This window comes from Antechinus flavipes, chromosome 6, assembly GCF_016432865.1.
Source record: "Antechinus flavipes isolate AdamAnt ecotype Samford, QLD, Australia chromosome 6, AdamAnt_v2, whole genome shotgun sequence".
Classification (NCBI taxonomy): domain Eukaryota; kingdom Metazoa; phylum Chordata; class Mammalia; order Dasyuromorphia; family Dasyuridae; genus Antechinus; species Antechinus flavipes.
The window spans coordinates 165,918,197-165,943,981 of record NC_067403.1 but is presented as its reverse complement, the minus strand read 5'-3'; the positions used below and the strand labels follow the sequence as shown (position 1 = coordinate 165,943,981).

At 34.0% G+C, this 25,785-nt stretch overlaps 1 protein-coding gene across 12 annotated transcripts in view; it reads right to left on the bottom strand.

Moving 5' to 3' along the window:
- Window positions 1–25,785, bottom strand: part of CCDC158 (coiled-coil domain containing 158) — a 127,796-nt gene that overhangs the window by 32,590 nt on the left and 69,421 nt on the right. For 11 of the 12 annotated variants that reach the window (XM_051967409.1, XM_051967416.1, XM_051967408.1 and 8 more), the window contains 4 exons: window positions 24,595–24,747; window positions 22,019–22,131; window positions 17,551–17,709; window positions 12,504–12,596 (listed from right to left, as the gene is read on the bottom strand). In XM_051967409.1, the coding sequence (XP_051823369.1) occupies window positions 12,504–12,596; window positions 17,551–17,709; window positions 22,019–22,131; window positions 24,595–24,747 (518 nt within the window). The remainder of the gene's footprint in view (window positions 1–12,503; window positions 12,597–17,550; window positions 17,710–22,018; window positions 22,132–24,594; window positions 24,748–25,785) is intronic. The other variant, XM_051967417.1, reaches the window with a different exon arrangement.

Here is a 25,785-nt window from a genome sequence, read left to right as displayed (position 1 = left end):
TGGCCAGACATCTTATTCCTGGTTGTTGGTACCATGAAGACTTCTGGTGTCAGAATCCATTTTCAACTACTCTTGGGAAACAGTTATTATAACCACTAAGAAGAAATCTCCAAATCCTACGAATTCAAATGTAGCTGGAGTTGATGTGTTAGACAAACATATAGAGTCCACTGGAAAATTATAGACAAAGACTTCCTAACACAAAGTAGGGAATGTCTTTTATTGTAAAATCTCTTATTGGGACAGCAAGAACCAAAGAATACAAGTAAGAACATTTTATAGCTGATCCCATTGAAAAAATTAAATTGGCTATTATTTCATTTACAAAAACAATTTTAAGAGACAAGAGGCTTATTTTGGCTCAAGAAGCCAAGCACTGTGAAAGGAGTAAGCCTTAGCAGTTATCTTAAAAGTATTGATGGAATAATGTGATATTATTTAATATTAATTAATAAAGGTAATGAAGGTAAGAAGTAGGGTAATTTTTTAAAAAAATTATTTCAATGTTTTCTTTTTCCCCAATTACTTGTGAAAACAATTTTGAATACTCATTTTTAAAATTTTGAGTTCCAAATTATAGGTTATATGTGCAGTCACACAAAACATATTTCCATATTAGCCATGTTGTAAAAGAAAACAGGTAAAAACAGTATGCATCAATCTATATTCAGGTTCCATCACTTCTTTCTCTGGAGTTGGATGGCATTTTTTCATCATGTGTCCTTTGGAATTGTCTTGGATTACTCATTAAATTAGCTGAGAATAGCTACATCTTATATCATACAACATTGCTATTAATATATACAATATTCTCCTAGTTCTGCTCATTTCATTTTGCATCAATTCATGTAAATCATTTCAAGTTTTTCTGAAGGCATCCTATTCATCATTTCTCATATGCCATATCAATTATATATTACAAGTTGTTTGGCCATTCCTCAGTTAATAGATTCTTTGCCATCATAAATTTCTAATTTCTAAATTTCTAATTTTTTGTCATCACAATAGAACTATTATAATAAATATTTTTGTAGATATAGATCTTTTTCCTTTTTTTTCATCTCTTTGGGATACAGATCAAATGGTGATATTTTTGGGTCAAAGGCTATGCAACTTTATAACCTTTTAAACATAGTTCCAAATTCTTCTACAGAAAGTCTGAATCAGTTTATACCTCCACAGTGGATTAATATCTCAATTTTCTCACATCTCCTCCAATATTTGTCATTTTTCTTTTCTGTCATAATATACAAACTGATAAGTATGAGGTGATATCTCAGACTTATTCTAATTTCCTTTTCTCTTAATCAAGAGTACTTTAGGGCATTTTTAATATGACTATAACTTTCATTACTTAGTCTGAAAACTGCTTGTTTTTATCCTCTGACTACCAATTTGGAGATGACATGTTCTTTTTTTCTATTTAAAAAATTATTTTTTAAAATTTAAATACAAAATTGAAAAAAGAAAAAAAACATTGCCCAAAAGCCTATATAATAAATATGACACATTGTGTTCAGAGTTGACCATCTTTTCTTTGTTTTCTTGTAGGTATTCTTTTGTTCTCTGCTATGTCCTTTTTACTTTATTTTTTCCCCTTTCCCCACATCCCATAATTAAGCACGGACACACACATACACATATATACACATATACATTCATATTCTATTTACAGCTGCCCTAAATTTGTTTAAACTTTGCTTCTCTGGTGGATAGGTGGATAGGAAGGTGGATAACATCATCCTTCATAATAAGTATATCTTTCCATATTTTTCGCAATCCACTGGTTCATCATTTCCTACACCACAGCACTATTCCAACCCTATACTGTCTAGTTACTTGAAATTGTCTAAAAATATATAGATTAATATGACTGACTTATAGTTTCTCTTTTGATTACATTTATTGTAGCTTTAACTTTGTGATCAATTATTACGAACCCTGATTTTTTTTCTCTAAGAAATTCTAGTCCTGATCATTATGAGTTTGTATTTCTTATTTCCAGTCCCTCCTGACACCTCTGCTTAATTCTCTGTGCTGCCTTGCCTTGCTTTTATTACTTAACCTAAACCTTCTCCAAGGATCTCTCCCTTATCTTCTTCCCCAAGCCTTTATTTCTCTCTTTATGCCATTCCTGCTAATCTACACACCTTTCAATACTTCACTTTATGCTATCCTTTCCCTCTCTAAAAATAAATTTAGAAGACTTTTATACCCTTCTAAATAGACATGTGTATTATTCCATCTTTAATCCATTCTTGATGAGAGTAGAGTTTCAGAACTATCAGTCCTCCTCCCCTATTTCATCTATGTCAGTTCTTCCTCTTGCACCTCATTCATATAACAAATTCTTTTTATCTTTTCCTACATGGTTTTGCTTTTTAGAATTACATCATACTCAGCTCTACCCTAATCTTTCTTTTGAATTACCCAATTACTAATGACAATTTTAGATATATGCTTCACATTTCCACACATAAAACTTAAAACAGTTTGTCCTTAAATCCCTTGTAATTAGTTTTTGATGTCTACTTTTCATTTCTCTTGGATCCTATGTATCCTATTTTCTATTAAGTTCAGGACTTTTGCAACAAAATCCTGAAAATCTGACAATTCATTGAATCTCCATTTTTTTCCATTAAGGATTATGCTTGTCTTTGCTGAGTATAATACTTTTGGCCACAACTCTAATTCTTTTTTTTCTTTGATATACACTGTTCCAAGCCCTGCAGTTTTTGTTTTGTTTTTTAAGTAGCTACTGGTACGTTTTATGTGATTCCAATTGTGGCTCCACCATATTTAAATAACTTTTTTTTCTTTTTGCTCATAATATTTGTTCCTTGACTTGGAGGTTTCAGAATTTGGCTATATTGTTCCTATAGGGTTTTCTTTCAGATGGAAGGAGGTAGGATCTCTTTCAGATGGTGATTGGTGGATTTTTTTTTCTATTTCTACTTTCCCCCTACCCCCACTCCTAACACTTCAGGACAATTTTCCTTTATTATTTCTTGCATTACTCTTTCAAAAAAAATTTTTTATTGTAGCTTTCAGGTAGTCTGACTAGTCTTATGTTTTCTCTTTGTGATCTTTTCTTCAGGTAAATTCATTTTCTTATGAGATATCTCACATTTTCCTCTGTTTTTTTTTTATTCTTTATATTTTATTTTATTATTTTTTGGTCTCTTAGTACTTCACTAGCTTCCCTTTGCCCAATTCTAGTTTTCAAGAAGTTATTTTTTTCTTTAATTAAGATTCTGGACCTCTTTTTTCCACTTTAATTGACTTTCTTTTTATAATCTTTTTTTTCTGGGATTGTTGTTGTTGTTAGCTTTTCCTCAATCTCTCTCATTTGATGTGTAAAGTCTTTTTTGAGTTTTTTTAGGAATTCTTTTTGGGCAGAAGACCACTTAATGTTACTTTTTGGGGTAGGACTGACTTTTTTTTTTTTTTGCTTCAGGATCCTCCTCTGAAGATGAACCATGATCTTCTCTATTCTGATAATAACTTTGTACAATTGGGTTCTTCTTTGCTTTCTCATTTTTTTAAATTGATAATAGGTGGTTAGTATAATCAACTCTAGTTCTGGGATATGGGGGATGGTGGTTCTGTCCTCAAGTTCTGTTGGAATTTTTACAAACTGATAAGTCATTAGAGTTGATAGAGACAATAATTATCTAAGTTAGCATGGTTCAGTATCACTGATCTGATCTTACAAGGAGATGTTATGGGCCAGAACTTGAAACAAGGTACTAAGTAGAACTAATTGATACAATGCTTGTGTTCACACTTTTACTCATTGGAATTCACAAGTATGGGAGATTCACAAAGTAAACTTTATAACTTTGTGAATTCACACCTCCCTTAGGTGTGCCTCCAGAAGGAAGCGTCAACCTTTGGGAGATGATATATAAGAAGCAGACTCAGTCGGGAGTTCAGCTGAATTTAGATTGAGAGGGGAGTGTCAAGTGAGTTCAGCCAGAAGCCCTCTCTGAGTGAGGAGTTTTACTTCGGAACATTGACTGGGGTCGGAGAGGAGCACTCTGGGAGGAAGCCCAGAAGCCCTCTCTCAGAGGCAAGACAGATTCACCTTTGTGGGGCTGGGCTGAAGGACAAACCTTTGGATTTGGAGACATTCGGAGGGAGCTCTTGGAACCAAGCAGAGAGATAGGTCTCTAAGCTAACGGGGCTATATTGGAGGCAATAAAAGATCTGAACTTATATCACCTGGCCACGTTTGGGGTGATTATTACTTTCAACTGCAACTAAGGCTGCCTCCAGAAAACCTCCCCTGAGAAACCTGCTCTCTCCCAGAGAGAACTATTATATTTCAAAAGAAGAAAATCACCACAAAGTTCTCCTTCAGTTCTCCCCTCTGGCCTGGAATCTGAAACTAATAACTTTTTCTTCCTGTAAGAGCCCAGTCAGCACCATTCCTGCTTCATTGCTTTTGCACTCACCTGGTTCCTTCTCACTCAGAGCCACATTTCTGCAGCACAGCTGTATCCTTATCAGTAGAAATTCCCCACTCAAGCCCAAATCCTCGCACTGTCTTGGGAGATGAAAATTCCTGTGGCCTGGGTAAGGCTATTTCCTAAGCCAGCTAAAATCAAGGCTCACCATTTTCTTTTTCAGCAAAACTAGGAGATAGTTTTCATATGGGCCAAACTTCTGTCCTGTATCCTTCTTCACATCTTCTCTGATTGTTCCAGGAAGAACATAGTTCTGTCCCAACTCTTGTTTGTTTTTTATATTCACCCTCAGGTGCTACTTTATCTTGTTTGTGGGGGAGAGCTAGAAAACTTGGAATTTTTGGATGTATTGCACCATCTTCCCAGAATCTTCTCCAACTTCTTATAAATTCAGTTTTCTATTTATTTAAGAAATGAAGCCTTTATCAGAGAAACTTGCTGTAAATTTTTTCATAGTTATGATTACTGTGTATTTCCTCCATCTTACTTTTCCATTTATTCTTCTCTTTCCTTTTCATCCTGTCCATCCTCAAAAGTGTTATGCCTCTGACTACCACCTTCCCAATCTGCCTTTCCTTCCATCAGCCTTCTCCACCATCTCTTATCATCTTCTCTATTTCCTCATAGTGCAAGATATATTTCTATACTCATCTGAGTGTGTTTCCTCTGAGCCAATTCTGATAAGATTAAGATTCCAGCATTCCCTTCAATCTCTCCCATCTTTCACTCCATCATAAAAGGTTTTTCATTCCTCTTTTATGTGTGATAATTTATCCTATTCTACTTCCCCCTTCCTCATTTTTCCAGTGCATTTCTCTTTCTTATTCCCTAATTTTATTTTTAGATAGAATCCCATCATATTCAATTCATACTTTATTCTTCTAACTGACCTAGTAGTGAAAAAATTATTAGGAGTTACAAATATCATCTTCCCATATAGGAATATAAACAGTTTAATTTTTTTTAATTCTTCATGTATTCTTTTTCCTGTTTATCTTTTTATGCTTTTCTTGAATCTTTGTATTTGAAAAATCAAATTTTCTACTTATCTCTGGTCTTTTCATCAGGAATGCTTGAAAGTTCTCTTTTTCATTAAATAGCCATTTCCTCACCAAAGCAGTATATTCAGTTTTGCTGTGTGGGTGATTTGTGGTTATCTTCTTTGCCCTCCAGAATATCATATTCCAAACCCTCTGATATTTTAGTGCAGAGATTGTCAAATATTGTGTTTTCCTGATTCTGGCTCCATGATATTTAAATTGTTTCTTTCTAGCTGCTTGCAATATTTTCTCCTTCACCTGAGAGCTCTGGAATCTGTCTATAATATTTCTGGATGTTTTTATTTTGGAATCTCTTCCAGGAGATGACTGTTGAATTCTTTTAATTTCATTTTACTTTTTGATTTTAGAATATCAGAGCAGATTCCTTCAAATATGATGTCTAGATTTTTTTTTTAATCATGGCTTTCAGACAGTCCAATAATTTTTAAATTATCTCTTCTCAATTTTCTCTTTAGGGTCAGTTTTTTTCCAAAGAGATAGTTCAATTTTCTTCTGCTTTCTGCTTTCTGCAAATTTCTGCAAAATTCTTTTGTTTTTATTTCATTGTTTCTTGATGACTTCTAATTTTCAAGGATCTGCTCAAGGTGCTTTTGTACTTCCTTTTTCCAATGGACTATTTCTGCTTTTTAAGGAGTTGTCTTCAGTGGATTTTTGTTCCTCTTTTAACTATTTGGTCTATTCTGTGTTAAGGTGATATTTTCTTCAGTACCCTTTGTACCTTCTTTATTGAACTGTTCATTTTTTTTCATAATTTTCTTGCATCATTCTCATTTCTTTCCACAGTTTTCTTCTCTCTCTCTCTCTCTCTCTCTCTCTCTCTCTCTCTCTCTCTCTCTCTCTCTCGCTTAAGTTTTAAAATCTTTTTTGAGCTTTTCTGGGAATTTGTTTTAGGCCTGAAATCAATTTACATTTTTCTTTGAGTCTTTGGATGTAGCAGTTTTGACTTTTTATCTTCTTCTGAGTTTGTTTGATATTCCCTGTCACCATAGTAACTTTCTATGTTTTGGGGGAGGTTTTGCTCATTTCCCAGCCTATTTATCTTTATGTTAAAGATGGGCCCTGATCCTATGGTATAGAGGGCATTGTTCCAAATTTCATGGGCTTTATACAGCTACTTTCAGAGCTGATTCTGGGGTCTGCAAGTTTTCAGTTCTTCCAAGATGGTATGATCTAAGGAGAGTGTGTTTACTATTTTCCTGGCTTGTCCTATGGTCTGTGAAGGATCACAAGCATTGTTTTCCACCATGGAACTGTGATCAGGTCCCCTACTTCTTTGCGATTACAAACTCTAGTGTATTAGTGTTCCTCCTCCTCCTGGGAGTATAAACAGGACTGCAATCCAGATCTGTGTATCCAGTAACAGCAAAGGAACCCTTGCAATTGCCTTCTGACCAGTTGTTCAACCCTTTACCATTTGTAGGTGGAGAGCTATGGAAGTCACTTTTGTCAATTTGCTCCCAAAGCTCACTGCTATCTTGTCCAGGTGTTGCCTGCATTGGACTGTGCTTTATTACACCTAGTACAACAGACCTTTCCTGTCAATCTTCTAGATTATCTTGGGCTGGAAAATTGTTTCACTTCGCTTTGCCGCTCCAGAATCTGTTTTGAGACATTATTTTTAGGTTGTTTAGAGGAAAATTTAGTTATGGTCAGTGACTCTCTACCTTTTCTCTACCATCTTTGTTCTGCCCCCAGGAGTGAGATAATTAACTAATTAAATGTTAAAACTTAAGATTAACAGCTTCAATAAAAGGAAGCAATTGTAAAGAAATCATGGTGGCTATGATATAAAACACGAAGAGGTCTACCAGGTTCTCTCCAAACAGATAATACATTTGTTCATATTTGTTATTTAAGAGGTATATATGTATATTAGACAGATACTTAGTTAGCTTGGGGAGAGGCTGAAATTTTTGATAAAAAAAAAAAAAAGATGGAAAGGTACAGACCTGCCAAACACAGGGGATCAAATGGAATTAACATTACGTGAAAATGTAATCCAAAATCAAGTTTGCAATATTTGAAGAGTTAATGATATTTCAAATTTGCTGACTCTTCCTAAGGTTGAATTTTCATAGCATTTAATTTAATACAGTCTATCTGGCTTTTGACTAACTCCAAAACTGAGCAGAGTTACCTTTTCTAAGATGACTGCCCTGTTATATTTGATTTGATAAGTTTCATATTGTAATATTTTCTCTTGAAAGAAAATGAATTACTTAAAATACACCTTTTATTTGTCAAAATTTGACAAATCTTTGACAAGATTTGAAAAAATCTAGATTCAAGTGAAGCTAAGATGGAGCATTAAAGGCAGCAACCCAGTTGAATTATCTCTATATTCCCCTTCAAACAACTTTAAGATAATGCCTCAAATTGAATTTTGAAGCAGCAGAGCTAATAAAGATTTCAGGTGAGATAGTTTTTTCAACCTAAGACAAATTAGGAAATTGGCAGGAAAGATCTGTGACACTTTGGTGGGCACTAATCCTGAGTGCAGCAGGAGCCTCAGTGATGGGCTTTGGGAGACAGCTGTGGTATCAGCCATAGCATCATCTTCAAGAGCTCTCAGCCCAGAAATGGTAAAGGGATTGGACAATTGGTCAGAAAGAGATCACAGGTGACCTTTTGCTGGCACAAGATACAGCTGGTGCTGATTGGCAATTCTATATACGGTTTGGGGTCATAGTTGCAGCCTGGAACACTTGTGGTAGGTCATAAGGGAGTAGGGGTCCAGGTGTCCATTCCAAGGCAGAGAAAAGTATTGGTAAGGTGATTGTAGAGGAACAAGGGATCTAGTCAAAGTTTCAGAGTTAAGAGTAGTGCTTGTTACCCTTTCAGGGTAGTAAGGATCCTTCCTCAATAAAAACTAGAGTGCACACCAGGAAAGCAATGACCATATCACTTTTCCTGGATCATATGTTAGAAGCAACAAAAGCATGCAGACCCCCAGAAGTAGCACTGAAAACAGCAGGACAACAAAGCCTGAAGCATGGAGCAGAAGCCTCTCCAATCCCAGGTGAGCAGGACATAGATTTAACATAAAGTTCAAAGTCAAGAAATAAGTTGGAAAAATGATCAAATAAACAACAACAACAACAAAAGAACATGACTATAAAAAACTACTGTGGCAGGAAAGACTAAGACACAACCTAAGAAGATAACAATGTAAAAATACCCAAAACCAAAGCCACAAAAGAAAGATGCTAATTGGACCCAATCCCAACAAGAATTTTTGAAAGCATTAAAGAGATAATAGTGGTAGAGGAAAAATAAGGATGGGGGCAAATGAGAGTGATACCAGAAAATTATGAAAAGAGAATTAATAGCTTAATAAAATGTGCAAAAAATACTGAAGGAAAATAGTATCTTAAAAAAAATTGAATTGGCTTAAAGGTAACAGAAATACAAACAAAATGAAAAGAATGAAAAAAAATTTTTTTTAATGTGAAGTATCTCCCCAGGAAAGCAACTGACCATGAAACTAGATTGAGAAGAGATAATCTAAGAATTTTTGGACTAACTGAATGCCATAATAAATAAATAAAAAAACCTATAGATCATATTTGAAGAAATTATCAAAGATAACTATCCTGATATCGTAGAACCAGATGGTAAATTAGAAATTGAAAGAATCAATTGATTACCTTCTAAAAGAGATTTCAAAATAAAAATAAAAATATCATAGCCAAATTCAAGAGCTCTCAGGTCAATGAGAAAATTCTACAGGAAAACAGAAACCATTCAAATATCATGAAGCTACAGCCAGGATCACACAAGATTTAGCAGTTTCCACATTAAAGGAGTTGAGGTCTTAGAATATTATATTTTAGAAGGCGAAGGATCTAAGATTACAACCAAAAATCATCTACCCAGCCAAAGTGCTGTAGGGGAGAAAATGGATCTTTAAAACTTTTCAACCATTCCTAATGAAAAGATCAAAACTGAAAAAAAATATATAACTTTGAAATACAAGACTCAAGAAAAGCATAAAAGGGTAAACATGAAAAAAAATCTAAGAGATTCAATAATGTTCAACTGTTTATATTCCTATATGGGACAATACATGTAATTCCTAAGAACTTTACTATTAGTAAGGAAGTTTGTCAATATATAGAGAGGGCACAGTTATGAGTTAAATGTGTTGGAATGATCTAAAAAAAACTAAGGGGTAAAGGAGGAAGGTACTGGGAGAAGGGGAAAGGGAGAAATAGAACAGGGGAAGTATCTTACATACTTTTATAGAGGAGGAAAAAATGGGTGGGGTGGTGGGTACTGATTGTGCATGTATTTATGTGTGTGTGTGTGTATACATACATATATATATATATATATATTTATGCATATGTCCATGCATATAAACACACAGAGACATACGTATACTTAGTTAAGTATAGAAATCTACCTTATGGGAGATAGGGGAGAAGAAAGAGGATAAAAGAAAGTAGGGGAATAATCCAAGAGAGGGTAAATTAAGGAAATTAGTGGGCAGAAGCAAAACAGATTTTTGAAGAGGGGCAGAATAAATAAAGAAGTATAAATAAAACAAAAAATAGGATAAAGGAGAACACATAGTAATCATAATTATAAATGGGAATGGAATGTGCTCACATATAAAATAGCAGAATAGGTTACAAACCAGAATCCAACAATACACTGTTTACAAGAGACACAAATAAAAAGACTCTCACAAAGTTAAAATAAGAGGCTAAAGCAGAATCTATTACGCTGTAGCTAAAGTTAAAAAAGGAGAGTAGCATTCATAGTCTTAGACAAAGCAAAAGCAGAAAGAGCCCTAATTAAAAGAGATAATCAGGGAAATGATATTTTGCTAAAAGTTACCATAGACAATGAAGTAGTATTTAAAATTTTTGTAGTAAATTTCTTTGATAAAGGCCTCTTTTCTCAAATTTTTTAGAGAACTAAGTTAAATTCACAAAAATTAGGACCATCCCACAACTGATAAATTGTCAAGGATATAAAGAAAACTTTCAGAAAAAAAAATCATAGCTATCTATATTCAGATGCTTGCTCTAAAATCACTATCAGTCAGAGACAGGCAAATTTAAACAACTCTTAGGTACCACTTCTAACCTATCAAAAATGGCAAATGCTGAAAGGGATGAAAGAAAATGGATACATTAAAGTTGTGAAATGGAAAATGGAACTATGCCCAAAGGGATATGAAACTGCATATCTTGTGACCTAGTAATACCACTGCTTTATCCCAAAAAAATCAAAGGAAAAGGGAAAGAACCTTTATGTACAAAACTATTTCCAAAAGCTCTTCTTCTGGTGACAAAGAATTGGAAATTAAGGTGATGTCCATCACTTGGGAAAAGGCTGAACAATTTGTGGTATGTGATTGTGATGAAATACTATATATACAGAAGTATAATGCTATAAAAATGACAAGCAGAATAGTTTTGGAAAAACATAGGAAGACTTATGTGAACTGAGAGAAAGCAAAGTGAGCAGAACCAGATAAGTGGATACAGTAATAGCAATATTGTAATAATTGTATTAGACTTGTAATTGTCTAATTGTAAAAGACTTGAATATTCTGATCAATACAGTGATCTAAAATAATTCCAAAGGAGTAATCATAAAATAAAAAATAAAAAAAGCAATCCATTTCCAGAGAAAGAATTCTAAATGCAAAATAAAATATAGCTTTTTCACATTTTTTATTTTTCTTCCCTTTTTTTGATTTGGCTAATATGGTAATACATTTTACATGATTCATGTGTGTAAATAATACTATATTGCTTGCCATTTCAATGGGTAGAGAAAAAATGATAGAAAGGGAAAAAATTTGGGACTCATTTTTTTAAGTGTTAAAAAAAATACCTTTTTTAAAATTTATTTTAAAAAGAACATTTATGCATTCTGAATTGGTACTTAGGTGTTATTTTTGTAACCAATACTATCATTATAATTAATTCATAATTACTATCAATGCAAATAGAATGACATTATTTTGCAGAGCATTATCTGCATTTCCTCAAATTTTATGATTTAATATAGTCTTGTTCTAGCTTGATACTGCACTTGCAGAAATACCTATGACTTAAAGTACTGAATTTTAAATTTGGAAAGGAACCAAAAAAAAAAACATTACATGAATTTAAGAGCATCATAAAATTTTAACATCTGTTTGCATCTTTTACACATTTCATATAATGCTTAATTAACTTATACAAAAAGTGTCATGCTTCACTCATTGCTATGGCATGAAGACATCAAATTTTTTAATTTTTTTAAAAATTATTTAATTGTAAAATAGGTAATCACATTTTTTATTATATAAACTGACCACAAACAAGTTTTTTTTTCCAATACAAATCTGTAGATCATTTGATTAATTTCAGACTGCTTTGAAGTATAAATCCTTGCTATTTAGCTCTCTTTATAATCCTACAACATCACTGACCAAAAAAGGGAACTTAACCACAACTAACCACTAAGAGAAGTTGCCCTGAAGTTCTTTTTTTGTATGGAATAATTATTTTTCCTGCTAGGGGTCAACTGGAATATCAAAAAAGCTACCTTAGAAAACTTTGTATTTTGTTGGATATTTTTCAAAGGAGGTAATTGTTAGTTGCCAGTCACCACTTTTTTATTCCTGTCATTTTCCCCATAATACTGAGGTTGCATTCTAAAAGACAGGAAGCTCTTGCTTTTTGTAAATGCAATTCATATTTATTAAGCTTTGTGATCGTTTTGTAATAAGAGATTATTTTTACAATTTAAGAACATTTTAGCTATACAAAATATAGTAGATTTTAATACTTAATGTTAGATATGTATAATTTCTGTAAGTTTTACTTGTTTTGAAAGAGATACAATGTTCTAATGATAAGAAAAATTCTTAAATGAAAAAAAATTATCTCCAAAATATGAAGGTATAAAAATTGATGGGAAAAATGTACATATTATTGAGTTAAACTGTGAATTAAAATAAAGATGTTACCTTTACATCTATTGTGTGTTGCAGTTTCAATCTTACTGATTCTTGCTCCTGACGCTGGATTATGTCTTGACATTCTGCAAACTGCAAAGATGCCTATAATCAAATAAGCACACAGATATTAGACTTAATCTTGACAGTAAGCCAATTAATTTTTCAAAATCTGAACAAATGCTAAGAGGTCTTGATTAAAACATGGGAGGTAGAGTTAGATTAAAATATACATGAGTAGTTTGGTGGTACAGTAAATAAAAGGGTGCTGGGCCTGGAGTCAAAAAGACCTGAGTTCAAATGTGAAATTAGATTACTAGTTTTATGACTCTGGGAAATTCACTTAACCCTGTTTGCCTCAGTTTCCTCATCTGTAAAATGAATTGGGAAAGGAAATGGCAGGCCACTCCAAGAAAACCCCAAATGGGGTCAAAGAGACAACAGAAATACACAAAATGAAGGATGAATTATGACCAGGGAAACTTATTAATAAGGAAGTCACCATTTTTAGAGAGAATAATGCATAGTTAGAATTACTCAGATTTGGATTAGACAGAATGAGGCACATTGAGGTATCCTACGTACTTGTAGGCACAAGGAACCTAATGCTGTTCTTCCACTTAAAATGGCCTAATAATAAATAATATTGGTAAAAACAATGTCTCTTTAGCCACATATAACCCTCAAAAGAATTTAAAACTTCTGTCATTGCTTCACTTATTACACTAGTCTTACTTAATGGAATCTCTAGTGCTAAGTATTCTTTGATAACAGATGTTTATACAAATTAACTAGGCAAATTAATTCAGGTCACTAAGGTTACACTTAGGCATATTCCTATTCTAATATGTCCTTATTATTAACATAATGAATAGTGAATAGCCTTATTACTCTGAACTAATTTTAGAAAGGCTGATACTTTTGTTACTTTATAGATTTTTTAAGTTATTAGATCTATAAAGGCAATGGATTTTTCCTTTGAAAAAATGTAAAAGCAAGAAAAATTATTATATATGCATATATGGTTAGGAACTTGCCTATTTAGGCGTCCTTGGCATTATTATAATTACCAACTGGTATCTTGCTACCTTCTAGTTTTTGGATTGGGAGACCGAAAATTTTATTCTTTCTTGACTTCGTTCCAGTTAGAATAGGAAGTGTTGGAAATAGCCGGCAGTAAGAGTGATTTGCTAAACTAAGGGGGGAATTACTTGTTTTAAAACTAATTGTAATAAGCTGCCTTGGACTATAACTGATTTGTCTTTTGCAAAGGGGAAGAGGCACAGTGGTGGCAGAGGGGAACCCTTCCTGACCCTCGGGTCTGGCTGGCATCAAGCTTGGAATGCAGAAGGCATAGTCTCTGGAAGCAGTCTCTGGAAAACAAAGATAACGACCTACTAGACTGAAGACCAGCATCCAAGAGGCACAGTCTTTGGACATTTCTTCCGGGCCCTCCTAATGTACAGAGCAGCAGCTGACTTGCATGCCCTTGTACAAGGTGAGTCCAACTGGCCCTCGGAGGGTTTATAGAATTCTACTGTAGTTAGGGAATGATGGCCTGCTTGACCATATGGTACTATGAAGAGGTAGGTGCTTGAACTACTTTCTAAGACTTGGAAACAGGAGAGAACAGGGTTCAAATCCCAACTTAGATACTTAGAAGTTATGTAAAAAATATTCAATTTGTGATCTGTAAAATGGCGATAGTACCTGCCTTATATAGCTGTTACAAAGAACAACTGAGATAGTAAATTGAAATGCAAACCTTAACAAACTATGTGAATATGATCTATAGTTATTTAGGGCTATTGTAAGAATAATATTCTTTATTTGTAGAGGTAATTAAATGTCTGTTAAAATTCTTGGGCTCATTTTACTATTGTTCATTTCCTAGGAGAACCCATCCTGCTAAATAAGAAAATGAAAGTCATCTTCATCCTTAAAAACTCTTCCTAGGACACTAGTACTTTTAAGTAATCTAGCAAAGAACGTGGTTTTGCAAGATTGGGTTTGTGATTTGTTTTTTTAAAATGATTTGTTTTGAAATTGTCCAAATGGATGAATTCAAATGAAAGAGGCCTAAAGTTTGTCTGAAAAAGTTCTTGGGGTTTTCGTGGGAGGTAAGTTCAACATGAACCAGCAGTGTATGGTAGATTCCCCAAACCCAAGGGATGAGTGCAGAGCTTCCAGCTATGAGGATTCTTGTAGTTCTGTGTAAACTGAGCTGGGGCAGATGATTGTGGTCATTTTAGGGCATACCATTTTAGGAAAGACATTAATAAACCAGATAATGTCAAGAGGAGGGCAAGCAGCACAGTGCAGGAAGATCTGCAGAAGGGTCTAGGAAAGTTTAGGAGGCTGCCTTCAAACTTCTGGTGGGAAAGAGACTATTGTGTGCTGATTAATTTCAAAGAATAGATCTGAGCTAGGAGATGCAAAGACATAAAGTGAGGTTTGAAGGCAGGAAAAACTTTCTAAAAATGAATTTCCAAAAGGGAGGGGCTGCCTTGGGAAAGACTATGATTTCCTTCTCACAATGAAAGACTTCCAGCAGAGATTTGATGACAATTTGTCAGCTCTGTCATAAAGGGGACTTTTGCTTATGAATAGGGTGGCTTAGATGGTCATCAATGTCCCTCCAACTCTGAAATTCTATGTTTCTGTAAATTATACCGAGAAATATTTTGAACAGAAAATGAAATAATGGGTACTTTTAGTCAAGTTGACTTCCTGAAAGGCGGCAGACTTCACTGTTTCTCCACATCTACTCTAGCCAAAACTGAACAAATACACCAGAAAAAAATAGTGATCAAGAAATTCAATGAGAAAGTAGAATAAAAGCCAGCATGAGCACAGGCAAATCAGGAGGCTCTCAGAATGATCCGAGAAGAGACAAACAATGGATAGTTTTGAAAGTCTGTGTCCAGAAGCAATAAGAGCAGGGGCCCACCTCCTTCCCACAAAGAAAACCACAAAGAATCACACCGCGAAGAGTCTGGGAACCACTGAGATTATTAGAAGCCATTGTAGTAAGGACAGCACTATTACTAGGACAGATCATGGACCCAAGGACCCCCACACTGTGTCCTGAGACACTAGACAAGAGTCTTGAAATATTCAGGGCACTGAAACTCAAAGAAGTAGGTGCCTTAAGCATAGGAATTGAAGCTCAGCACAGGAATCTAAGAGACCCAGGACATGACCAGAAAGGGCTAGCTACTCCTCCCATAAATGGGGAAGAGGGCAAAGCCTGGCCTTGGTGCAATACTCTGAAGAAATATGAGAATAAACTGAAAGGTGAAAAAATACAAGAAAATATAAAATAAAAGATATTTAAAACAAACTGGCCTGCAGAACAGGTTAAGGGGGGATAATTTAAGAATAATTGGAAACTGTAAAAACCATATTTTTTTAAAAGCCTCCACATTATGTTTTTAAATTTTTTAATGAAAACCACCCAAGTTAATTAGAACCAAAGGGCACAGTAAATATATATTTTAAAATCTACCTATCATTTTCTGAAATAAACCCAAATCTTGAAAAGAAAAGCCTCAAATACAAAAAGTGCAAGCAACCAGAAATAATCAGTTCAACTACCTAGGAGCTAGTCAGTGTCAAACAAGACCTGGAAGCTTCTACTTTAAATGAGAGGAGAGCTTGGAGTATATCTTCTAAAAGACAAAAATATGAGCTAAAATTAAAAATAACTTGCCCTGCAAAAACTTAGCCATTATTGGGGAGTATATCTTCTAAAAGACAAAAATATGAGCTAAAATTAAAAATAACTTGCCCTGCAAAAACTTAGCCATTACTGGAATAGAAAAATTTCAAGTACTTCTGATGAAAAACTCAGTTCTAGCTGAGTAGAAATTTTGACATGTAAATGTCCAGAGATACCAAAAAGGCAAAAATATATGAACAACTGGAAAGGATTCTATGATGATGAAAGGTTACCATTCTAATGGGATGAAGAAACAATTGTCCCTTTAGAACATTGATGTTTTCATAGATTAGTGAAAGAATTAAATTAAGAGGAAAAAAGCTTAAAACCCAGGAATAGACTGTTTTAATTCTACATTTAATTTAAATAAAAGGATAAAAACAAGTGAAAGTAAAAGGAATATATTACTATGTAAAGAAGGAAAAAAAAGGCAGATCTTGAGATTCTGCAAAATTAAGATGAATGAGAAGACTTTACAAACATGGAGGAAAAGATGGGGGAAACAGGCATCATATGAATCTGAGAGGGACAAAGGAAGATTGAGCATATACACATGCACATACACACTCTCAAAGTCTAGTACATAAATACATTAAACTCCACAGGCAAACTGAGGAAGACAGAGAATAAAGTTCAGAGAGAAAACCATAACAGGAAGGAAATATTAAACAAACAAAATAAATTTACTGATCACAAAGGGTTTAAAAAAAGAAACTTTGTGGGTATTCAACATTTGGATAACAGCTGAAAAAAATTGTGATATGTAAATGTAATGGAATTATTTATTGCACATGAGAAATGATAAAAGGGATAATTTCAGAAATTCCTGGGTGTAGAATGAAGTAAAAGAACCAGGAGAATAATTTACATAATAATAACAATGAAAGACTTAACTTTGATCAATGCAATGAAGAACCATGTCTCCAAAAGACTTTTGATGAAACATGTTTTTTGACATGGTCACAATATGAATTCATTTTGCTTAACTATATTTATTTATTACAAGAGGTTTTTTTTTTATTTTAATTTTTTTAAGTGGAATAGGGTTAAGAGAACGAAGGGGTTAGCAAAAAGAAAACCACTGAAATATTTTTCTACATCCAAAAAAAAGAAAAGAAGCAAGTTTGGAAGGAACTACAAACAAATGAGTTTTGAAAAGGACATGTTAAACTTAGTAAATTTAAAAAAACAAGCATTGTGATACAGAGAATCATGATTTCATTGACAATCCTTTTTTTGTGCCCTCTATGCATATGGAAATATTCACTCTGGAGATGTTTGTATTCAGAATAAAAATATTTTTCTTTAAGTTAAATGATCAGTTCAAATAACAATTACCTTATCAAGAGCAATTTCCATGTTAGCAACTTTTTCTTTCAAACGCCGCTCTTGGGATCTCAGGATCTCCAGCTCCCCTGCCATTTTGTTTTTTTCTGTTGCAACAATGTTCAATTCTTGACTTAGTTTATTTTTCTCTTCTTTTAAGAAACGCTTCTCCTATGATTATAGAGAAGAAAGCATCTCTGGGATAATCTGACTGCTATTACTAGGTGATAGAAATGTAAGCTATTGATTCAGTGAAACCTAACTTTAATGTTAAATTATTTTATACTATTCAATTATTTATTTATTAGCAAGACTGAAAGGAAGTAACTCATGTTTATATAGATAATACATTCTTATTTTCCTCACTGCTAGATAGCCCTATGATTATTTCTCTTAAGTTTAATAAATATAATATTTGATTGAAGACCACTAAAGAGATATTAACTATGTATTTACTTGTTAAAAGAATTAATGCTTCTCAGAACTGCAGATATCCACCGTACCAAATTTTATTAAAATCCAATTATTACTATAGAAGATATGTCCATTTGACATTTTTTGCCAATTTCCAATTTTTTGAGATTGTTCAAAACTCAACTGAAGGTATATTATTACTTAACTTGCATCAAAATTACTCAACCCCAAAATTTATTATAAAATATGGAGATATGCTCATAAAATGCTGAGCACATTAGAGCTGAAAGTTGAAAGAGATCCTAATTAGAGAGTCCAAGGACCTGAATTAAATTCCTACTTAACTATCTCTATTATTTTGGTCAATTTATAGTCTCCCTTCCCCTAAAAACTTTAATACTCTCATCTGTAAAATGAAGAGGTTGGATTAGATGATCTCTAAGGTGCCTCCCTAACAACCCCAAATAGTATGCAAAAACTGAGCCTGAAGCAGTTAAATGATTTGCCCAAAGAATCAAGATGTTATGGCTGAGTTTAGTATTTGTGCCTGGATCTTCTGACTCCAGTTTAGTTTTCTTTCCTCCAAGTCATTCAAATATTCAAACTTCAATATCAGTCAACAAAGCAGTCAATACAATGTACTTCAAGTATCAGTGGACAGATGAGGGGGAGAGATATATGAAAAATATAGGAGTAAAAATACTCTCCCTATTGATATCACTTTAAGTTATTTTTCCTTTTCTGATTAGGTAGGGCAGACTGGCCTTACATGGGGCTAAAAATCAATGTATATATTTGCCTATTTTTTGATAGGATTTTTCTCACCAAATATTTACTAATAGTTGACTGAGAAGACATTTCCTGGAACTTAAAGCTGCCCTAGATGCTAGTACCTGGGATGGTAGAGAGTTCCCCTTACTGAAGAGGGGATTCTTTAGTTGCCCCAATGTATGGAACTGGTAACACTGCTCCCATGTGGCACATTCTCAGATTCCTTGACCCATTTATTTTACTTTTCAGTTCCTCATCTTCCTTTCTTATCCTGAGCTTTTTCTTTTTCCCATGTCTATGCCTTAGTCTTGCCAGTGGAACCTACTTGGAGGGGGCTTTCATAAGATGATTGATGTTGACTGTCCCAGACAAGGGAGAAGAGAGGCCTTAGATTAGTTCTGCTCAGAGGAAAGATGGGACTAGCCTAAGGTCAACTCAGAATCTCAGACTGGGAAAGGTGACCTCAGTTCCTCTTGCCTGACTTGCACCTGCCCTAAAGAATTCCCTGTCGACATTCCTGACAGCCTTGATTCAATATTTCTGACCCTTGACTTCCAGTAAAAGGAAATCTACCACCATCCCAGGTTCTAGCACCTAGGGCAGTTTTAATTTCCAGGAAATCTCTCCCCAGTCAACTATTAGTAAATATTTTCTGAATTAAATTCCATGTAATTAAGTAAAGTCACATTTTTTACTTTATAAAACTTACTTTTATATATTATATTTTATAACTATTTAAAATTTTAGTTTAAGCTAATATAAGAAAATGCTTTTGTAAAGCAAATACACTTCAATGTGATTTCTAATATAATTTTAATATCTTCTTTTTATTATTTCTCTTCTTCTTGTTCCCTTTGTATCTTACACTTCCATATACTATTTGCTCAGGGCTAACAATAGTCTCAACTTCTCACCCTCCTTTATTGCATATCAAAAGGGTACAAATCTAAAAAACATATAGATAACATTTTCAGGGTTTTGTCATAGCAAAAAGTTATCTGATATCACGAGGGGGTTTTGTGTGTTTATTCCTAAATCTAATATCTTTTGCATCCATCTTATTATTCTCTGCCCTCGAGGACCTCCACCTAGGTCAGGAACAATTATAAAGGCATCCCACCTAGTTTCCCAACCTTCAGCCTTCCCACACTCCATCCTCCCCACAGCTGCCATAGGACAATCCTAATCTACTGCTCTGAACACATCCTTTGAGGCTTAAGAAACTTCAGTGGCTTCTTTTTGTCCTCAAGAATAAAACTCAAACTCCTCTGTTTCTCATGTAAAGCCCTTCATTATCTGGCATTGCTAATCTCAGAACTATCCATCATGACCTTGGGCAAGTCACTTAAGATTTGTTTGCCTCAGTTTCTTCAACTGTAAAATAGGGATAATAATGGCTTCTGTCTTCCAGGATTGTTGTAAGGATCAAATGAGGGATGTACCTGGCACACAGTAAGCTCTATAATGTTTATTGCCTTCTTCTGCTTATTGGTTAGTTGGGCCTTTGCTGATTTCCCTAGATTATATTGCTTTACCCAATCCTCAAATTATCTTGTAGTCAGAAACCATTGGTCATATGAATCATACTTTGTATTTCTTCATTGATGTCCATGAAGGGATCTTTAATAAAATGTCCATTCTGCGAGGGAAGGGACTGTTTTATTTTTGTCTTCCAATTCTTACATATAGAGGGTGTTTAATAAAAATTGCTGAATTGAGTTGGATTGAATTATGTTAGATTCAGTTCCTAAAAACACTAACTATAACGTGTTGACATTTTCTAATTCTCTGATGAAATGAGATAGCAATATGCTCCTTCTTCCTAGGTACAAAAGCTCATAGAAGCAAATAATTCCTTAAAAATCTGTATTGGTTAAATGGAAGCTTAATGACTTCAGAATATATCAAGAATCAATTTTAAAAAGTCAAAAGAATGGGAAAATGGAAGAAAATGTGAAATATTTCATCAGAAAAACAACTACTCTGAAAAATAGATCAAGAAGAAATAATTTAAGAATTACTGGACTACCTAAAGGCATAACAACAACAAAAAAAGCCTAGATATCATCTTTCAAGAAATTATCAAGAAAAATGCCCTGATATCTTAGGACTGAAGGGTAAAAAGAAACTGAAATAAACTACTGATCAGCTCCTGAAAGATATTCCAAAATGAAAATTATAGCCAAGTTCCAGAGCTTGGCTATAGGTCAAGGAAAGAATACTTCAAGTAGCCAGAAAGAAACCATTCAAATGTTATAAAGCCAGTCAAGATCACACAAGATTTAGCAGCTTTCACATTAAAGATATGAAGGATTTGGAATATGATATCTTGGAAGGCAGAGGAGCTAGGATTATAACCAGGAATAATCTACCAAGCAAAATTGAGTATGAACCTTTACGGAAAGAAATGGATATTTAATGAAATAAAGAACTTTCAAGCATTGCTGATGAAAACACCAGAGCTGAATAGAAAACTTGACTTTTAAACACAAGACTCAGGAGAAGTGAGAAATTATCAAAACTTAATAAGATTAAGTTGTTTACATTTGCAAATGGGAAGGTTATGGGAGGCAACAGTCCGAAGCAAAACAGACTTCAATGTTAAATTACAGGAGAAAATAGTAAAACAATAGTGGAAAACTTTAATTTATCCTTCTCGGATAAATCAAACTATAAAATAAGTAAAAACTTAAGAAGAAGAATAGATTGTTAGAAAAGTCAGAAAAGAAGACTTCTGGAGAAAAATGAATGAGAATAGAAAGGAATATACTTTTTTTCTTAGCTTCACAAAAAATGTGTGTTAGGGCATAAAACCCTCACAAACAAATGCAGGAAAGCAAAAATCTTAAATATATCTTTTTCAGATTATAACATAATAAAAATTGCATTCATTGAAGAACCTTGGAAACATAAATTAAAAATTGTAAACTAAATAATCTAATCAAAAAGAATCAATTGTCCAAAGAATAAATCACAGAAACTATCGATAATTTCATTAAAGACAATAATAATAATGATATACCAAAATTTGTGAGATTACAACTAAAGCAGTATTTAGCAGAACATTCAAATTTCTAAATGCAGGACAGTTCTTCCTGGTTTTGTCCCTAATAAAATGGATCCCCAGTCACTACAAATTGTGCTTTTCTGAATTGAGATGAGGAAATCTTTATAATAACAAAGTTCCAAAATACAAGTTTTCATTTTTAGAATAAAAAGGTACTTATTTTTTTCCCCAGTATAAAGCAATTCTTAGGATGAATTGGGCCATTTCTACTTTGAGGTCTTACTTCACCTTAGATGCATTTGTCATTGCTTCCTCCAAGAACTGAATCTTGCTCTGCAGGGCATCTATTTGTCCTCTTTTGGCAGTGATTTGCTTCTGCATTCCCATTGCAACTTTCATGGCTGTAAAAAGGAAGTGCTAATTGCTTACTTATTTATGAACATTCTATAAACTATAAACTGTCTGTTTATTTGTTTTAAACTATGTGTTCCATAAACTATATGCTTTTTTTCAAAGCCATTCTAAGTTGCAAACTAACAAACTTATAAAGTAAGGAGACATAATAATAATAATTATATGGATTCTGCTGTGCCTTGAGATTATAAATCAATGGGATCCCCAAGGTGGAAAGGATTGTGTGTCATGGCAGGAAGAAAAAAGAAAGGAAACAAGCACTTATTAAGCACCTACTATGTGTCAAGTAATATGATAAATGCTTTACAAATATTATCTCCTTTGATTTTCATAACAACCCTGGGAATTAGGGCTACTATTATTCCCATTTTACAGAAGAGAAAATGGAAGCAAGCTAAGGTTAAATGATTTGTAAGTTAAATGATTAGTAAGTGTCTGAGGCTGGATTTGAACTCACGTCTTCCTGACTCCAGGTCCAGCAGATAGGTGCCTCCAGAAGGCACTGTTTCCCAAAGGTTATGGACAGGGGAAATCCAATAACCATTCCTTGTGGCTTTGTTTTTGCCAAAAGAATTAGCTTCTTTGGTCCAATGGAACATAGTTATCTTGTAAATTATACAATGGTTTAAACTTTTTTTTTTGGTGTCAGTTTTCTTTATATAATTGAGTTAAGAACAATGATCAGACTCATAGTTACGGACATACATACATATATGGAGAGAGAAACTTAGATAAAAGGGATATCTTATAATTGTTCATCAAAATGATTTTCCTTGATCACAGTGATACTACTACATAAGAAATCAATGTTCTGTATATGCCTTAAGATTCCAGTGACATCATAAAACATTCAATTTTCATTCTCCTGGTTACTGTTATGTGATTGGAACTCCCTGTAGTCATGAGAGTACAATGAAAATCAGTCACTAGTATGAGCCTGGATGTGGCTATGATAGTGAAAAATGATAAGGGTAGAATTGAAGAGTGGGAATGGTCGTTTATTAGAATGAAGCTGAACTTCTCATAGCCTACAACCTTGAAGATGTGGAAAGGGCTGGATTTTTATAATAACCTAACTGAAAAGATCACTTAGCTTCGTTCTAGTTATGCATAGTAAATAACCTGAATCTTCATGTTAACCAAAGAAATAGCCTTTAAAATAGCAATTGTTTGCTTAGAAGAAAACAGGTATAATCCAAATGAGACCAAATGGGGGGGAAAAAAAACAAGGAAAATGTATGATCCTTTAAAATCAAAAGAAAGGCCCTGACTTGTGATTCTTTAAATACCATTTGCTTGATTTTTTAAAAAGGCATTCAATAAATGTAGGATATAATTAATTGGTCAAAGGCTCCAAGATGATAATTATGATCTGTTTGGCTCTGTGTGTTCACCAGGTATTATGTGGATGGCGTGTGGCTTTCAATGAAAATTTCATTAATGGCCTTTTGATTTATAAAATTACCAGAAATTTGTGAGAAATAGAAAACTTATACTCGGTGTAGCCAGGTTTAATTTGGCCTTCATGTGTACTTTTTAAACTTATAGGTCATACTGTGGTTATTATGTAGATCAAAAGAGAATCCAGGTCAATCCATTAACTTGAATAAACCGGGCTGACCTGGGGTGAGAAATAGATCTGGAAATAGATGGCCTAATGCATTTACCATCATATTTATCCTACTTACCATCAAAATGCTTATTTATTTGGGAACTTAAATAAGTACTTGACTTATGGGTTAGGTCAGTAACTCTACTTCTAGAACTTGGGCTTTAATACTTGTGGCCCCAAATTTTCAAGTTATATGGAGCTCACAAAGGATATGATTCACATGTGGGTAATCAAAAAGGTATTATACATTCTTTATAATTAGTTACATTCATGTCCATTTCTATATAAAGAACTGGGATTGGAGACATCAGAAATAGTCAGAAATAACAGCTGTGATGACAATAACAATAGCTTACATTTGCATAATAAACCTAGTCTCCTCTCATTTGACCCTAAGAACAACTTCATGAAGTAGGTTATATAATGCAAAAGCTTTTAATTCTGCTCATTTTACAGATGAGGAAACAGGCTCAGACATTCCCAAGGTTCTAATAACCTTATTCAGACTCGTGCCTCTTGACTCTGGACCCAGTTGGACCCAGTGTTGCATGTGCTGGTTTGGTCTGGTTTATATAATACCACGAGAACGAAGGTGCTCCTACTTTAGGAGCAACTACTCCCTGCTTTGAGGGAGTAACTTTGAGGGCTGGAAACAGCCCTACACGTCATCCTTGGGCTCTCTCACTGGGGTCCACCAATTCTTATGTGTCTGAGTGCCTGGAAGCATTGGCAGAGTAGGTGAGGTATATTTGCAACTCTAGACCAGTAGAATCAGAAAGATTCTACAGAAAGAAAAGAAAAACAGAAGAAAGAAAAGAATCTGTTGACTATATCATACCATGGCCATCGGATCCTTCCATTGTCTTTAAAGTATTTCTTGTTTGCTCCAGTTCAGCCTGTGCAGATTTCAATTGCATTTTCAGCTTGTTTGTGGTACATTCCATCTCTTCACTTTTGTTTCGATAATTTCTTTTCAAAACTTCATAGTCCTCTGCACAATATAATACCAATTAACTGAAGTTGACCTATCTTTCCCATTGTCATAAATGTAGATTTATCACAACTAATGAAAGATGACCTATCACATGTACTTGTTTACACATTAGCAGATTAAAGGAAATTTGTTTTAACAAATGATTAGGGACAAAAGATTACAAATAATTCTCAAGTTAAAGTATCTGAACTTGGAATTTGGTTTGTAGGGTGGGTTACATCACTTTGGGTAAATCCAATGAAGTTGTTCCTTGTTCTCAGACACAATCTATTTCTGGAGGTCCTCTCTCAAAATTCAAACACCAGAAGTCAAAAAAAAATTAACTAATATTCAGCTTGTCTGCTAAGACACTGACAGGCAGAAATCACTTCATGAGTGATTAGATAAGGGAAATCTTGTTCTCACTAGGAGTTGTCGAATGAGGGACAAGTGAAAGATGGAGTGAAAAGGAGAGAACAGATGAAAATCTGAATTCATTCAACACACACATAAATTAAGTGAAACTAGTGGCTGACAAAAGGTTTCTTAATTTATAAAGAGGACTCAGAAGAAGAAGGCTTGAAACTGTCAATTCCCCTAAATATGACTTTATCTACGTTAACATTTTGAGAAATATTAGAGACATATTATATTAATCATGAAATGCATTCTTAACTCCTCCCAGTTTTCCTTCCAACAAATTCCCAAAAGACTGTTCACACTTTGTGCTTCATTATTAATAAACTATTAGTGAAACTGCAAGACAGCTCATGTTTATTAATCAAGTGCTAAATTTTACTGGCTGAGGCCTCTCGAAGTTAAATGTAGTAAATATAAGACAAGTACGCATGTAGAACATACATATCAGGTCCATGTCATAAGCTTAGTCCTACCTATCAGAAATCCATCTGAATGGCCCCATTGCGACAGCAGGACTAGTGGCATTGGTATTCTCGCCACAGCTGAAAACCAGCTTTGTCCTGCTTTGTTTGTCCTGTTCCTAGAGTCCATGTTAGGTGCCAGGAGATATAAGTGCCTGCTTTCATCAAGGCTCAG